The following is a 17623-nucleotide window of genomic DNA, read 5'->3' as shown; positions in this document are numbered from 1 at the left end:
TCAAAGCCATACAACTTTTGTCTAAAACATTTTTTTCTAAGATCAAAAATAAAAAAGTTATTTGGGGTGGGACTTTAAAATGGGACACCCTGTATAAGATTTAACCCTTTCGTTAGTTGATCGTCTCTGCCACAAAACATTATAAGATACGGTTGTATGAGTTGTACGTACTTCAAGCGATTACGCCTAAATAATATATGACTGTTTAATTTAAATAAAATATATTATAATAAAAAATATTTTTCATGATAAAGAATATCAAGCGTGAAATAAGTCTTCTTAAATACTGTAATGCTAGTCAAATGTGTATATTATATTGTACTAATTATAAATGTGAGCGCTACGCGTTAAGCGATTATAGATACCCATAATAGTCATAATACACGGAAGTCGCTTTGTAACAGGCGATTATAGTAGTCGTAGTAACAAAAGGGTTAAGAATTTAGAAAACAAAGAATTTGCAAAACAATGAATACGATCGATGAAATAAAAAACAGAAACACCAATAATCAAACAAAAAAGTAAGTATTTAAATGATTTTAACAATTTGTAGTGTTAAAGTTATAAAACTATAAATACACACGAACAGTATAAAATTTAAATTTTGTGAAATGAGAAAATGTAACACCACAAATTTCGAGTTTATAAAATCGAAAAACGCATTCTATAAAATAAAATGACAACTATTACAATAAATAGATTGTAAAATATAAAATGTATTTTTTTATAATTTACCTCTTGCCCCACAACCAATTCAAGAGAACACTCGATTGGCTCTGAACATCTCGAGCTGTATAAACATTGATTCATATTATTAGTGTACAATTTTGTATGTGTTCAATGATATGTTTATAGATTATTCTACTATTAATCAAATGGTACCTACAAAGCGTGTAATTAGCGTTGACGAATCTTGCGGCTGCTTCGGGCGGTAATGTGTTTAAAACGTCTCTGTGTGCTAATAACGACATTTGCTGTGTATGCCTTAACTCTCGTTCATCCTTCAATCGTACATCCTTTGCATGGCTGACTGAATGTAACTGCGACAATCTAAAGGAAGAACTAGCTTATATCAAGCTGCAAGCGATTTACGTAAAGAGCGAGGCATTTGGGACGTTATGTTGAAGAACAAAAATATTTTTTGTTCTTCAATATTTTACTTTGCAGGATATCAAATGGGCAAGCTAGAAACGCTTTAATTTTTATTGGCCGATCAAATAAAATTTCCGACTATAGACTACGCAATCTTAATTAGAGCTCATCATTCACGCCAACGACTTACTAGTTACACACATTAACAGCGATTAACGAAACTTACTTTGACGAAAAGCTTCGACTTTCGATCATGAAAAAATCTATCTACGCAAATTTTGTTTAATTTTTTTTCTTCAAATACACTATATATAAAAATTATTTACGTCACACATTCAAGAACCATAGAATTTTCAATCTACAACATTAAATGTTTTTTTTTTATATTGGACAAATCGAATTCAGGGATTATGCACTAAACTAAAAATATCCAAATTTGTTCGTAAATTAATAAACTATGTATAGACACTACATGTCAATATAAAAATGAATCTACAATTTCATAATTGTAAAAACAAGTTCTACTTACTTCAGAGCAAGAGCTTCCTTGTCTTCGATTGGAACGTCGATAGCTTCTTTCGCGATCTCGACTGGTCCCTCGGACTTTGAAGGCGAAGATTGTTCCACGACAGGTTCTATTATCGAATGAGAAGCCGATGACGAGTCTTTTATTGGGCTTGCTTCGGCGCTGCCCACTCTCCTGAGTTCTTCGTTCACCCGAATCGCGTTAGACAATCGCAACTGTAACGTATCGCGCTCCTCGAGCAACTGCATCAGTTCATGAGTCAGCTCCTCGCATCGGACGTCTCTTTGATGAAGCATATACAATGCAAGATCTAATTCATTGGAAGTGGAAGTCTCCTTATTGTCGACTGATTGAACGATTTCCGAACTCTTCGACGGCGCAGCTTCATTGACGGGCATGTCTTTCTTTAAAGCGTGCTGTATCAAATCATGTTTCGAAACCTTCTGCACCAACAATTCCTTCAGCCTGTTCACTTCCGTCTCGCTGGTCATCAATGTCTGTCTTAACTCATCCAATTGTTTCTCTTCTTCCGCGGATAATACCAGTAATTCATCTATACGCGCTTCCTTTTCATGAATTTGCACCTTCAAGTTATGAAGTTCGGTGTCTTTGGTGATGCTCAATTCAGCCAATCTTCTTTCCTTCTCCGCCAGATCGTCGATTGTATGCATCAACTCGGTCTCTTTTTGTTGTAATTTACTGTCTCGATCATTCGCAGTTGCCTGCAATTGTTCGAATTGCGCTTTCAAATTCTCGATATCGCTGTCCTTCAACCGAAGCTCCGTCAGTAACTTCTGGTTCTCCTCCGATAGTCTCTGCTTTATTTCATCGATCTCCGATTCTTTCGTCTGCAATTCCCTATACAGAAATTCTTCAGCGTCGATACGAATTTGCTCTTTCTCCGAAGTTAGCCTCTCGATCGCGTTTCTGCTGTCCTCAGAAAGTCTCTCGTAATCTTTATAATGCAGAATCTGCTCTTGTAGCTCAGCGATAGTCGACTTCAACATCTGTATTTCTTGCTCTTTGCCATACAAATCTCCCATTAATCTCTGCACGGTCTCACGCAGTTCGAAATCGTCCGATTGTGGCTCCATACTGGCCTGGAGGGACAATTGTGAATCTTTCTCAGCTATGACGTACCTCAATTCGTTTATCTCTTGTTGTCTCGCGTGCAATTCGTTCTGCAGCCTAACGATTTCCTCCTGATCGTGCACAGATCTTCGTCTGTCTCTGGAGAGCAAACTGACTTCCTCCTTAGAAATGCGCTCCTGATTTTGCCCGTTGATGCGCTGCGTCAAGAGATTTACTTGCTGTTGCTTTTCCGTCAAGCTCTCCGTAGCTGCTCGCAAAGAAGTTTCTAGTGTAGCCTTCTCATTATACAGACAATTGATTCTATCTTGCATCTGCTGGATAATTGTGGGATATGTATTCTCGCTCAAAACATACTTTAGATGTTCCAGTTCTTGCTGTTTAGCTTCCATTTGCGCTCTCAGTTCATTTATAGTGCTGCTTTGCAACTCCGCGTCATCGTCGTGACCTATTCTGGACACCGGAAGACTATCGATCATCTGGGCGCTCTGCTCGTTACGCAATCTCTCTAGTTCGGCTCGTTTGTCATTTAGTTCTTGATTCGTGAGCTCCAATAAAGAATCCTTGTCACTTATCATGGTCCTAATTCCTTCCAGATCGTTCTCTTTGGCGCACAATTGTGTGCTCGTGTAATGCAACTGCTCGGTTTTCTCTCGCAAATCATGTTTCAAAGCATTAATTTGCTCTTTGTTACTTTCTAATTGAGTCTGATACATTTCCGTCTCCCGATCGTATTGCAATAAGATCGTTTCTTTCTCCGATTTTAGAACTTGAACTTCTTGTTCCAAGCTACGAATATGTAAATTGCATTCTTGTAAATCAATTGTAGTTGCTTCCGTGGCATTTAGTCGACTCTGCAGACATTGAATATCCGTTAAGCATTTTTCCACTTCTGCCGCCAGTTTCGTCTTCTCTTCCTCGTATTCTATCAATTCCTGTTGTTTTTCCCGCAGTTTTTCGTTCATCAAATTCATATCAGTTTGAGTAGTACCTATTATTGAATTGCGCTCTGTCAGATCCTCCTTCAAATATGCAATTTGTTGCTGTTGCGTCTCCAATTTAGCGGCGCAATCTCGCAGCTTCAAGGTGTATTCGTCGACCGTCAATTGTAATACAGACAACTTCTCTGTTAAATCACGTAGTTCCTTATTCTTTTCTTCGATTTCAATCGCGTGCTTTTGGGCCAATTCCTGAGTAGCCTCACTAACGATAGTATTTACCGTGTGCACACTCCTCTGCTGTATCAGCTCATGCTCCTTGTCGCTGAACGCTTGCTTCAAGGTTCCTAGATCCTGTCTCCTCTCGTCCAGTTCCTTAATCAAGTTTTGTATTTCCAATTGTAGCGTCGCTTCAGCCTGCTGTCTTTCCACATACTGAACTTGAAGCTCTTGCTTCAGATCAGCGACTTCTTGGACTCTGGCATTAAGTAATTCCGTAACTTCCATTAGGGACGTATTGACGGACGAAAGCTTTTCTTCCGAACTTATCAAAGCGCTGTCCTCTAAAACTTTCTTCTCTTCCAAAGCTCTCTTAAATGTTCTATCTCCGTTTCTAATCTATTTACCTTTTCTGCACATTCAATCTTGAGGAGATCATTGTTCTGGCGCGTTGCTGTCACTTGATCATTCGCGTCTATCAGACTTTGCTCATACTGTTTCCTGAGAATCTCATATTCTTCCTTGCTTTTGTTTAAAGCGGTTTGAAGCTGCGCATTTTGACTGTTCAAAGCGTCTAAATTTTTCATAAGCTCATCGATATTATTATCTTTTGGTTCCAAATTCGCCATCGCTGCTTTTTGTTCTTCTAAAAAGTGCTGCAGTTGCTCGTTTTCTGCTGCGAGCGCTTCTAACTCGTCCTTCAAATCGTCTATTTCCTCCTTGTACTTCTTCGATATCACGTCGATGTCATCACTAGATTCCGCTGATCTCTTCTGGGGCTGACTATGTGCGATAGATTTATCAATTTCATAAGATGATGGGTCACGTTGATCTTCGTGTGGCGAAGAAGTAGTATCTTCTATATCAGTCACATTTTCCTGTAATCGCCATTCTAAAGATTGTACTTTGTTACTCAGTTCCTTATTCTGAATGCGCAATACCTCAACTTCCATATCCTGTCTCTCTTTCATTTCCATATACCTCTCGTTAGCCGACACTACTACATCAAGCCGTTTCAGTAAAGCTTCTTTCTCAGCAATAATATTTTTCTTTTCTTCCTTAATTTCATTAAGAGCTCTTTCCAAACTGGCGATTTGTGCTTTCAGCTCCTCTTCAATTGCCGTATCCAAGTCAAAAAAGCTATCAGTCTGCTTCTGCGTCTTTAATTGTTGTTGCAAGCCCTCTATCTGTACTTTATACTCTTTCAATTTCTTTACCAATTTACCGCTTTTTACTTGTGCCGCTTTGCTCTCCTCGGCGATCCTAACGTTCTGTGCTTCTAAATCTGCGATTTTATTTTCCAAATCTTCTACTTTTGCACGCAATTGCATTTCGGCGCTCAATGTCATCGTGCTCAGATGCTGACTACCGACAGCCGATTGAACGTTTTCCGCACTCCAACCCCAAGATTCCTCATCGACATTGAGGTTCTCAGAACCGTTGTCCCAGCCCAAACCAACATCCAACTGAATGTCTTGTATTTCTTTTTCGATAGGAGCTTGGGCTAATTGTACACATTCTTGTTGACTAATCGGTTCTTCGACAGCCAGAATAGGAACTGATTCTAATTCTTGGCTGATCGATTTTTCCGTAGAAGTAAGCTCCTTCAAGCTGTCTTCGTGTGTCTTCGATTCCTGAAGACTCTGTTTCGAATCGTCCAAAGCTTGCGTGAGAGTTGCAATAAGTACTTGAGCCTCATTCCTTTCTCGCATAACATTCTCCAACTCAATCTGTAGATTACGCAGTACTGATTCCTTCAGTTCTTCCAAGGAATGCGTCAAATCATTTACTTGCAGCTGTAGCAAGTCTCTCTCTGCAGTGGTCGTAGAAATACGCTGTTCCCACTCTTGTATTAAATCACTGTCACTACTAGCGCTCCTCATTTCTGTTTCCAGATTATTAATCTGAAGTTTATATGATTCGACTTGCTGATCTCGTTCCATTGTCAATTCTTTTACAATCTCTTCCATAGAAGTTAGCTCTGTCTTTATCGCAGTAATTTCTGTATCCTTAAGCAAAAGTTCGGTTCGTAAACCGGCTTCTGCTTCCGTATGTTGCTGCAATTGCGAACTCATTTGTTGATTTACGGTATTCAATAAATCTATCTGCGTGCTTTTGTCAGTCACAATTTGCTGTAATCTCTGCGACTCTGCTTCAGCAGTATAATATTGTTCCTGCAACATTTTCAGATCATTCATCTGACGGATTACATTATCCAATTCCGTATTCAATGAATCCACCTGCACATTCTTTTCAGAAAGAAGGTTTTCTATCTTTCTCAATTCGCTTTGCGAATTTTCAAATTGATCCTGTAATTCTCGAACACGTAATCTCTCTTCTTCTACATTATTGAGTAAGCGATCCATTTCTTTCATATGCTCGGAACACTGACTCTGTTTCTCGTTTAATAAACTCTGCAATTGTTCCATTTCCTTTTTATCCAAAGTGTCCGTATCCGAAGTGACGGCTTCAAAGAGTTTCGCAGAGTCGAACAATTGTGAAGTACCATCTTGCTCCTGCTGTTGCTGATTTTCGGTGACAGAAATTTCAACTTCTTCAGGGATTTCTACTTTGCATTCCGCATTCTTATATTTATATCCTTCCAACTCAGCCTCCAACTCCGATACTCTCCGCTCGCTCACAACTTTCTCCGTTTTCAAAGAATCGATTTCCTGTTGCAATGTATTCGTTTGATCCATAAGCGACCGATTGAAGCGCTCCTGAGCAGTTTGTATCATCATATCGTTATACCTCTGAGATTCATCATGAAGTAACACGATATTACCGTACGAATTGGCCAACTCGTTATTCAAGTTTTCAATTTCCGCTTGGCGCTCTTGTAGACGCGCTTCTAACGCTTGTACTAAATTCTGACATTGCTCGGAGTGATCACAGTGCTGCGCGATCACAGTGTCATCTTCTCTCAGTTCGCTCTGCTCCGGAACCTGTGTAGTTACTGCCACAGACGCCATAGTCGCAATCTCTTTCTGTAACTGCTCGATCAGCACACGACGCTCTTCTGATTTCTTCTCAGCGTTTTCTAATTTCTCGTCAATCTGCGTTTGTTTGGACAACAGAAGGCCATTCTCCGCCTTTAGATTCTTTATTGTAGCGAGCTGTTCCACATATTCGGTTTCCATTACTTGCATGCGCACACTCAACTCTCGTGCCTGCTCCTTCACCTCATCCAGAACTGTCTGTTTCTGTTCGTCCTCCTTGCTCGCAGTTTGTTTGTAGAGTTCATATTCTTTGGCAATCTCCTCCTTCGTCGTTCTCTCCGTTTCCACTTGGAGAAAAATGCGTTCTATCTCTGCGCGCTGCTTCTCGATTTCCTCGTCCATCTCCGCAACGTGCTCCATTAACATCGCAATCTTTTCTTTCAAACTGATCGATTCCTTCTCAAATTTTTCTGAATTTGTAAGAACCTCCGCGGTATCATTCTTCGCTTGCAGCAACTTCTCCTCCAAGTCATGGATCTTGTTGTCCTTTTCCCGCATGGAAATCTCTACTTCTTGTATCTGCTTGTTTTTAACTTCCTTCTCATCTTTCTCCGTCGTCCATTTCTCTTCCAATTCAGCGACACGTGCTTCAAGTTCTTGACATGCTATCTTCTTTTTGTTAAACGTCGCCACAATCTTCTTCATCTTTTCGGATTGCGCCTGCAGCTTACTTTCTGATTCTAAAAGTTTCTGTTCCAAGTCTACGATTTTGTTCTCCAAGATGGTCTTCGTTTCGTCTGTGACGTTTTTACCGAGCAACTCCTTCTGCTCTAATTCGGCTTTCATAGCTTCGTTTTCTTGTGTTTTCTCAACTAATTCTTCGATAACGTCTTCCAATCTTCGATTAAGCATTGCTATATCCTCCATGTGTTTAGTTTTAAGTCCTTCCATTTGCTTGTACTCGTTTGTCAGTTCCGATTGCACTTTCTCAGCATACGTAGTTTGATTGTCTAAAATCGCTTGCAGTTCCCAAATTCGCTTTTCAGCTTCAGTCTTATCGGTCTTGATTTCTTCAATTTGTGCGGCCAAATCCTTTTTAATCGCGAGTAAACTATCAATTTCCTGGTTTTTCTTAATTAATTCATTTTCAATATTTTCGTTACTCTTTGACGTATCCTCAATTTTTTGCGATAATTCACTGTTTTCTTTTAAGGCTTCTTCATATTTATTCTGCAATTCAGTGTAACTTGCTTCTTTATTTCGCAAATTCGACAATACTTCCTCAAATTCAGCTACAGACTTAAATTGTTCTAACATTTCAGTAATTTTGCTAATATTATCTTTCAGAGTATAAGCTTCCTCTTCTTTCTCTTTTATTATAGCATTGAGATTCGCAACCTCTCCTAACGATGACGATAAAGCAGCCTCGTTTTCTTTCAACTTGATCGAATAGTTACTTAATTCATCTTGTAAACTGTCTATAGTAATCATTCCATTTTGCAACTGCGCATACTTAGTATGTAGCTCTTGATCTTTCTTTTCGATCTCAGCCTTCAAATCTGCAACTTCATGTTCTTTCGCCATTATATTCGCCATTTCATCTTGTAATCTCGTTTCGAGGGAATCTATGATGCCTTGGAAATGCTCTTGTAGAGTACCAGTCGTCACATCTTTTTCTTTTATCACATCTAACAATTCTTTGTTACCATTCTCCAATGTCTTAAAAGCTTCCTCCATCGACGCTTTCCCTTGCTCCAGCGTCTGCATCTTTTCTTGCATGTCATCATACTTGAATTTCCATTCTTCTGCTGTAACAAACATGTCCTTCAATTCACGTTCTAAATTCTCCAATTTTGCATGCTCCGATGCTTCATACTCTAGTAATTGTTCGGTTTTCTTCTGCAATTCAGCATCCATGCTCTCCAGTTTCATGTTCATTTCTTCTACCTGATTTTTATACTCCACAATTAATCTCTTGCTGTTCTCCAAATCCTTCTCTAAGGATGCTACAATTGCAGTTTGCGATTCCTGACAAACAACTTCCTCCGTCTTTCGCATCTCCGAAATTTCGTCGGACGATTTCTGTAAGAGAACGCTAATTTGCTCCTGCAATTCCTGTCTCTCATGGGCGACATTCTCCTTTTCCTGATTCAATTTTTCCAATTTGTCGATAAGCTCCAACCTTTCTCTGGAGAAATCATCGCAAGTTACGTGTTGCAGCTGTAGATCCAGTTGTTCTTTCTCTTTGGTTATTTTAATTAGGTTTTCTGTTTGACTGTTGATATGCTCTTCGAGCTGTGCGATTGTCGTTGTCATCTGTGCATTATCTTTCTCCAATGTCGCGAGTTTGGATTTTGCATCATCAGTTTCGCATGATGTTACATTAACCGAGTGTTCAACGGATGTTTTCCGCAATTGAGTCAGCTCTCTTTCAAGAACCTGCTGCCTCTCTATTAAGGCATTAATTTGGTCAGCAGATTCTATCACTTGGATTGACATTTGAGAGGAATGAGACGACTCCATTTGAAGACGTTCCTCCAATTTCGTGCGATTTATAACTAACTCGGTGTTCTCCGCTGTCAACATTTCTATACGATCTTGTAGCCTGTTAGTTTCCTCCGTGAAATCCTCTATCTGCGATTTAAGTTGAGAAATCTCTCCCAACAAATTATCATTTTCTTGAGTGAGCGTCTCAATCTGCAATCTCAACAAGCTACTATCATCTTTAAGTGTCTCTAAACTATGATCGATCTTAGAGATGTCCAATTGAGCGCTGCTTTGACTCAATCGCTCTTCCAGCTTTGTTAATTTGATAACAAGCTCGTTATTCTCTTGAGTAAGTAGTTCGATCTTCGTCGGGCTATCATTGTGTTCCGGGATACGCTCAAAAGATTCCGTAGAACCCGTGTCAGACGATCCCTTCTCTTCGATCCTACTCAACTTCATGGTTAAATCGCTGTTCTCCTGCGTTAATTGTTCAATCTTCTTTATTAACTCGCTGCGATCTGTATCATTTATCGTTTCGAAAGATTCCGTGGAACCGGCATGTGAACCATCCTTTTCTTCCAACTTCGATAATTTAAGCATTAATTCATTATTCTTTTGCTCCAAATCCTCAATTTTTTTCAACAGATCATTTCTATCGTTCATTTGAATAGCTTCGAAAGATTCCGTCGAACCAGTATCCGAAGTACCTTTCTCCTCCATTTTGTTTAACTTGTTGTATAATTCTGAATTTTCCTGCGTCAAAGCGTCAAGTTTCTTTAGGAGCTCGTGGTGTTCAATTTCAAGTTTATTCTCACTCTGTTCTTTGTGTGCTGTTTCCAATTGTTCTTCTAACTCAACAACCTTCATCTCGGCCGTTACTCTGAGATTCTCGGATTCTGCGTTCTCAGCTTCCAGAGCCAAAACTTCCTGCTTTACCGTGTGAAGTTCTGAAAAAGAATATTCAAATTTTTTACAAACTCGTTCCATCGAATTATAAACATGCTGATTATCAATGTTCAATAACATCTCTCATAATATATATGTATGAATGTAGAATTAGAAGTACAATTATTAACACTGTTACACATAGTAATATTAATATTATTCCATCAAAGAAAAGCAGAATAACTTGTAATTTATAATTCTATTAGAATATATAACACAATTTTATATTTAAAAAATGATTTAAACCATCAACATGCAAACACATCTTATTCTGCATAGACTATTTCATGTAATAAATTACCTTGTGTAAGATCTAACTTTTGGTTCTCTAAGATGGCGATTGCATCAATATGCATCTGTATTTCTTTTGTCTGAGATGAAACCTTACTTTCCAAGTCAGCAACACGTTCCTGCCAATCTCCTGCTGAGGCTGTGCAGATCGTATAATTTGCCCATAACGTACGTGCAATTTCATTTTCGCTCATAGTAAGCTTAGTGCAAGCAGTTACTAAGTGCTAAGCTTAAATTACAGTAAATTTTCTCACAAAATTCCTTTTTGTGCAATCAATATTTATATACATTATTTGTTCCAAAATATCGTATACAAACTATCAACAGATTCTTACTTCTAAAGTAATTTATATAATAATTTACTCATTAATATTAGCACCACATTCTCAAGTAGCAAGGTAATATCATTTCAATAAAGACGTCATTAAGACATTATTGAGATGTCCTTGTTTTCTTGGATTATTTTTAGAAATACCATATAAAATAATAATATAAAGATTACGTAATATATTTGTTACACAGTACATAACAATATTAAATCATATACAATCAATATATCAATATCTTGTTGCAAGATGATGTCTCTTTATATTTTTAAATAAAAGCATAAATCTACTGATAGTGTACATTGATTTTGGAACACTTTTATTATATATTTAGAATAAAATGTTCTTCTCTGTCTCTATTCATTTAAAGCATTGAATATTATAGAAAGCCAAGAGTTATAAATTTCATTCAATTTAATTTGTTATATTTAATTATTAGCATTAGACACACCAATTAAATCATACATACTTATTAAAAATTCATATGTCAAAGTGTTTTGTTTCAATAATGATTCATTTTAATAAAAGCACATAATAATAGCATTAGCCAATGAGTGTCGTAAAAAATTCAAAATATTGTTATTATATTAAAATTATATTAAAATATAAGTCATGCAATTAATCATTTATTCCGTATAAAATAAGAAAACGTATGTGGGATATAAGTACTAAGAATAAATCTACTTCTATGAATAAGTGCGCAGCAAACTTTGACAAGTAAAGTAGGTACCATGTTATATTCAATTATCAAGAAATATTCAGATATCATTGATTAGTATTCTTCGTAAATGTTTCGATAATTGAAGCATATAAAATAAGTGAAAAGATTCCATCACCAGAAAATATTAAGAGGTATTGTTTTCCACTTTTTTTCCTTTTTTTAAGTACACTAAAAAATCGCGCAATTAAGTGACATTTCAGTAACTGTACTCTACATTTGTGAAATTGACATCAATTATTACTACAGTGTACTTATATATTGTAGTATCTACATCTTTGTTTTATTTCTTATAAAAAAAATATATACATATAACGATTAGGACAAATACTTTTCATTCATAGAGGAAACAGGGCTGGAAAACAGGCTGTTCCGATAAAAAAATATTAACACAGATCGCATTAAAAATCCGACAATATAACTAGGACAACGGAAACGTCGGCGATAAAACGTTTGTCCTGGTTCCTACCTTTAAGCTCGTCAAAGTCTACCAGACTCAGCTGAAGGTTACCTTTCTCCTCCTCCAATAATGCCACTTGATTGCCCAATCTAACGAGTTCTGCATTCGTATCGGACACCTAATAAAACACACATATTACTATTTTTTTCATGGACACGGAAATTCGCGGACATATATGTCATGTGTTGATTAATATTCGATACAAGTAATATTAATCAATTGCGTTTTCAATTAAATAGTCAACTAAAAGCTATTCCGTAAAATATAAAGCAAAAAAAAGCATTTATATTATATTTCTTTAATCTATAATTATAATCTACAATTTTGAACATTAAAATCTAAAACTAAAACTGAAATAAACTCTTACCATTTTGAAGTTTTCCAATTGTTTCTGTAAATTTTTCACTTTGCTTCTGTGTTGGGCCTTTAATTTGATCATACTTTTATTTAAATCTTCCAATTCCTTTGTCAATTTTATTACCATATCTTCTTTGGATACCGCTTGTTCAGCTGACAATCTCGCTGCGATATCGTTCTTCTCCGCTTCGAGTTCATGCATTTGCTTCTCAAGATCGGTAATTTTGTTGGAATGCTCTTCGTTTTTGGATGACAATTCAGCTAATTGTTTTTGCAACTCAGTCTTCGACTCTTCTTCAAGCAATTTATTTGATTGTTTAAGTTCTTCTATCAAATTCTCGAGTTCTGCAATTCTGTTGTCTTTCTCGACAATTGCATCATTACCGTCAACTAATTTACTGGCAATAATCTTATCCTGCAATTCGGTATTATTTTTCTGCAATTCATATTTCTCATCCAGAAGTTGTCGATTATTCTGCTCCAATTTCTCTATCCTAAACTGTAAATCCTCAACTGCTGGCGTTGTCACTATACCGGCACCAGATTCTAATTGAAATATCCTTTCTTTGGCTTCCGCTAATTTTATTTCATACTGCCCCAATTGCTGAAGAAGATTGTCGTTCTTCAATTTCAATGATGATTCAACGAGAACAAAATTTTCCTGCATTGATTTCATCACGTCTTTAGTCTCCGCTAAAGTATCCATAGTGGAACGTGAGAAATCCGCACTTGCAGATTCGGCTATTTTACGTTCTTTGAGTTGCTCTTCAATCCTTCAAAGAGTATATAAAGAATAAATAATAAAAAATAAAAGTTAAATTATTCTCTTTGCGATTTTTAATATAAAATATTTTGTTATTCACTACTTCAAATATCAAAATTTTTTATTCAATTCAAAATAAATGTTACTTATTGTTAATTTTATAACAAAAATGTATAATATATTATAAAAATATATATATAATTACCTATTAACTGTATGCTCCAATTCTGATATCCTGTTATTTCTTTCCTCTAGTTGTCCCAACAAACTGGTATTTTTGTTTTTCAGAGACGTTTCGATCAAGATAAAATTTTCTTGCATCGTTCGCATTTCGTCTTTCGTATCTTCGAGAGTATCTAACGTCGTTTTACCCTTCTTGGAAAAATCTGCGGACATAAGAGTAACCGCTTTCGTTTTGGAATCAATAACAGAATCCTTCTCTTTTAAATTTTCTCGAAGATCCAGAATGGTAGCTTCTAGCTCGACGATTTTGCTATTTAGTTCCATAATCTTTTTTTCCTTTTCTTGAATGTTTTGTATTTGAACTGGCGCCATCACCTTAAATTAAAAAATCAGAACATAAATTTTCTATCGTGCTATTGTCAAATTCTAAATTACTATCTGCATGTAAGCAATTCTTTCTTTTATTACATTCATTAAAGGATATTATAGAAAATATGTTAGGAAAACTGATGTAAAACTATTCACATCCGAAGTGATGACAAGAGGCCTAATTGGTGTAATAGCTAGTTGATCCTTGTGTTCTGCTGCTGCTAAATCCGTTTCATCCAATTGTTGCCTGATAGCTTCCACTTTCTCTTCTACTGCTCGTTTCGTTTCGGTCAATTCTTTGCTACGTTGCTCGAAAACTTTCCTGTTTTCCGCCAATTTTCGTTGAAGTAAAGAAGACTTTGCCTTTGGGGTTTTTGCTTGACTAATGTCATCAATTGTATCATCTGTTACAGATGCCTTTGCTGCAGATTCAGTCTTATGTGAATGCACTGTGTCTTTGGATGATGAAGCTCCTTCTTTACTACGACGTGATAACTTCGTTCTGGATTTAATCTTTGATAATCTTTGTGCATATTCCTACACAAACAAAAAAGAATCAATATAATACAATATTATTTTAACAATGATACAAAACGCTAAGGATTGTATAACCTCATAACTTTTCTTTCCTATAATAACTTTCCTAATATTAAACAAAGTGACATTATATAGATACTTTAAGATATATTTTATCTTGAGATATCTTTGAATTAAATATTTTAACAATTAGATCTCAAATTTAATTTCTGTTAAATATCATTTATTTACATTCTTAAAATTTTCTAACTTCTCAATTTTTATTCACTTGTAATTCAAAGATATTAAAGTAAAAAATATTAAAGCAAACAAGTCTCTTAGTTAACATCCATATGACATACAAATTTAGATTTCAAAGAATAAAAGAAGCTTCTGAAGTGTTTAATTGCTTTAATCATTTTTATGTTACCTGGACCTCCTCCTCCTTCCTTTTCAAACTCTGTTGATTCCTCATCATGATTTCCTTGAGGGTTTCTAATTGATTTTTATTCTGCTCGCATGTCTCCTTTGTGTGTACCACAGCATCAGGAGGGCCGCCTTCCATCGTGCCTGATGATTCCTCAGACGCACTCCACATTATGCACTGTACAAATAGAAGTAATACAAACCACTGCATTATCTGTTTTCCAGCCTAACTGGCGATACACTCTGCTAAGGGATAGCTGGTAAAATCAAGTTAGTAGTGAAAGTTTTTCTAATATGACAAAATAGAGTATCACCCACTGCTCCCATTTTCCAAATCTAATTGGATAGGATCTAGACTGGAGTAAATCTAATTGTATTAAGTCTCGACACGAGATCAGACTTCACATTCCTCCTCATTTCTACACGATACTCAGTGCCAGGCAACACCATGTATCTTTTTTCCATTCTTTATCTCGTTAAAAGTATCAACAATAATAACATTATACAGAAAAAAATGTAAGTATTACATATTAATATTATATCATTTTACTAATTGATTAATTATATGTAGGATGTCATAGAACCATTCCCCTTTTTATTTTCTTGTCCATTATAATCAATATTAATTCTTGATCTCAATATTTTGAAAAATTAAAGTTAGTTTTTCAGTTTCTTATGATTTTTATTACCCTTTTAATATTGATCACAAGAAAATATGAAGAAAATATTCACTAAACAGGCCTAACATATAAAAATACAAAATAAAACTCATAAATAAATAATCAAAACTTTTTTAAAAAAATTAAAATCTTTATTACAACTATATCCATATTCTCGATAAAAAGATATCTATTTCTTGGATATAATATAATGAATACAGTCTTACGAGTTCAGAATTTCAATTTAGATCTTATTTACAGATTATATATATACTTTTTTTAGAAAATAAAATTAGAATATCATGTAATAAATTTAAAAAAAAATGGTTTTAATATTTTTCTGTTGTATCTGCAATATATGTATAATAAGTAAACAATTGTTAAACCTTGAAAGCAAATTTTTACATTTTTTCTTAGAAAACATCATATAAAAACTTAGGAAATATTACAAATACCTATTTTATTATATACCAATAGAAGAGCAGAGAAAAGATACTCATCTTTTATTTTCATTAAATAAAAAAGAAAGCCATTAAAATATAATAATACTGGATACACACGTGCTATACAAAAAATATCTATATTTTAAAAAAATAGCATCTTTACGCAAGATTGTTATATACAACATATGTTATTTACAATTACAAAGAATATAAAATTAATATAAAGATTTAATCATCTCCTTAATGTTAATTCACACAAAAACAATAGAATATTATATTTACTATGCATTTCCATACTTTGTATTACTATTTCAAATTGTTTACTTTGGATCGTATTATTACTTTCTTTAGAACATATAATAAATAAGTGTATATTAAGTTACTTTCATATAATCAACAATAAAATAATCGAATATGATCACTTTTATATAAAAAAAAACAAATAAAAAAAGAAGTTAAATGATTGGGTTGTTTTAAGATATGTATCTGTGTCTTCAAATTTCCTAGAGGCATAAATAATTTCTATGATACATACATCAAGGGCAAAAAATGGATAAACATAAAGAAGATAAAGTGATTTAACATAAACAAACTTATATAAAATTGTAAATCTTCAGCTTGTCATTGCGAGTCGCAGGAGCAATATCAACAAAACTGATGATATTGCAAAATATACGTAAACACAAGTAATTTAAGACAAAATTGCAATCCACATAGGCTGCGAAATTCTGGCGAATCGGAAATACGTGGTAATGTAAAACCGTTCGTTTATCCGGAACGGACGTACATCGACTTGGCCGTAGCGCCCGTAGCCGAACACGTAGCAAGTGACGTAATCCATGCGGGGCACGCACGTGAGGGAAACGCGAGTGCGCGCGTTTCTCCGACGGGGAATCGGGGGAACGGGATAGACGGCGATGTGGCGTCACCGTCGCCGTCGCCGGGGACGCGCGCAAAAAGGGAATGGAAGGACGCGGCCCGGATTCTGTTCGATTCCGCGATTCTTACGTACCTTCTGTTTGGCGTCGCGCGAAGCGTCAGGAGGGTAACACGTCGCCGCTCATAATTAGGTCGCCCCCGTCGCCGATCACGATCCCTCGGCGTTGCGAGTGAACGCACGTCAAACACGCATGCCACGGTAGGAAAGACCCGCGGATACGCGATCGTGAGTGCCGACGAAATATCTACGTGAACTCGCGACCAGACCGACCCGACATCGACATCATCGTCGTCGCCGTGCCATATTCTCTTTTGCGGCCGGAAGTGCCGGACGTACCGTCGCGAGCGCCGCACCGTGGCGAGTGCCGTCGTTTTCTAAAGAAAGAAACATCTTAGTTGATACAGTATCGAGGATGCAACTATATAGATACACCGATGAGATACTCTTAAAGACCGACACCCTTACGGGACTTAGCGTGGCATGTTTAGTAATTGCTAAAATTTAAGCAATTAGTCAATAATATAACATTAATTTTATGATTTATTAATTTATCAATGGTTTTTAGACATGTATGTATGTATGTACAGTCAACAGCAATGAATCGGTGGGTCATAGTAGAGTAGTGAATTTACCGACGTTGAGTCGATAATGACGAACGCGCGCGTACGGAAAGTGCGGTAATTCGGAAGGAACATATTAGCACATTAATTGTATTTCAGGCAATGAATACACAACCGATTTTCTCTTAGTTACTACTTTTCTTTCTTCTTGGATTAAGTATTTGTATTGTTGTAATTATGTTTAAAAGTATGAATATTAAATATAATGAGAAAAATATATGGTAGAATTAAACTGAAAGTAAATTGAAATTTAACGCGACTTTAACACTTTCCAATTTTCAAATATGAAATTGATTAAATCTTATTATAAATTGTTT

General features: G+C 35.9%; 1 protein-coding gene across 1 annotated transcript in view; it reads right to left on the bottom strand.

The window, feature by feature from the left end:
- The window catches only part of LOC105458133 (golgin subfamily A member 4-like), an 18665-nt gene extending 1605 nt beyond the window's left edge, over positions 1 to 17060 (bottom strand). Inside the window, 11 exon segments of the mRNA XM_011703212.1 lie at positions 736 to 790; positions 887 to 1050; positions 1622 to 4238; positions 4241 to 10237; positions 10537 to 10665; positions 12040 to 12148; positions 12398 to 13160; positions 13356 to 13708; positions 13859 to 14239; positions 14649 to 14822; positions 16759 to 17060. Of these exon segments, the coding sequence (XP_011701514.1) occupies positions 736 to 790; positions 887 to 1050; positions 1622 to 4238; positions 4241 to 10237; positions 10537 to 10665; positions 12040 to 12148; positions 12398 to 13160; positions 13356 to 13708; positions 13859 to 14239; positions 14649 to 14816 (10736 nt within the window). The 5' untranslated portion in view covers positions 14817 to 14822; positions 16759 to 17060.
- Positions 17061 to 17623: the final 563 nt, after the last annotated feature.

The sequence above is a fragment of the Wasmannia auropunctata genome, unplaced genomic scaffold (genome assembly GCF_000956235.1).
Source record: "Wasmannia auropunctata unplaced genomic scaffold, wasmannia.A_1.0 LD334658.1, whole genome shotgun sequence".
Classification (NCBI taxonomy): domain Eukaryota; kingdom Metazoa; phylum Arthropoda; class Insecta; order Hymenoptera; family Formicidae; genus Wasmannia; species Wasmannia auropunctata.
This window is presented reverse-complemented; position numbering and strand designations above follow the sequence as displayed.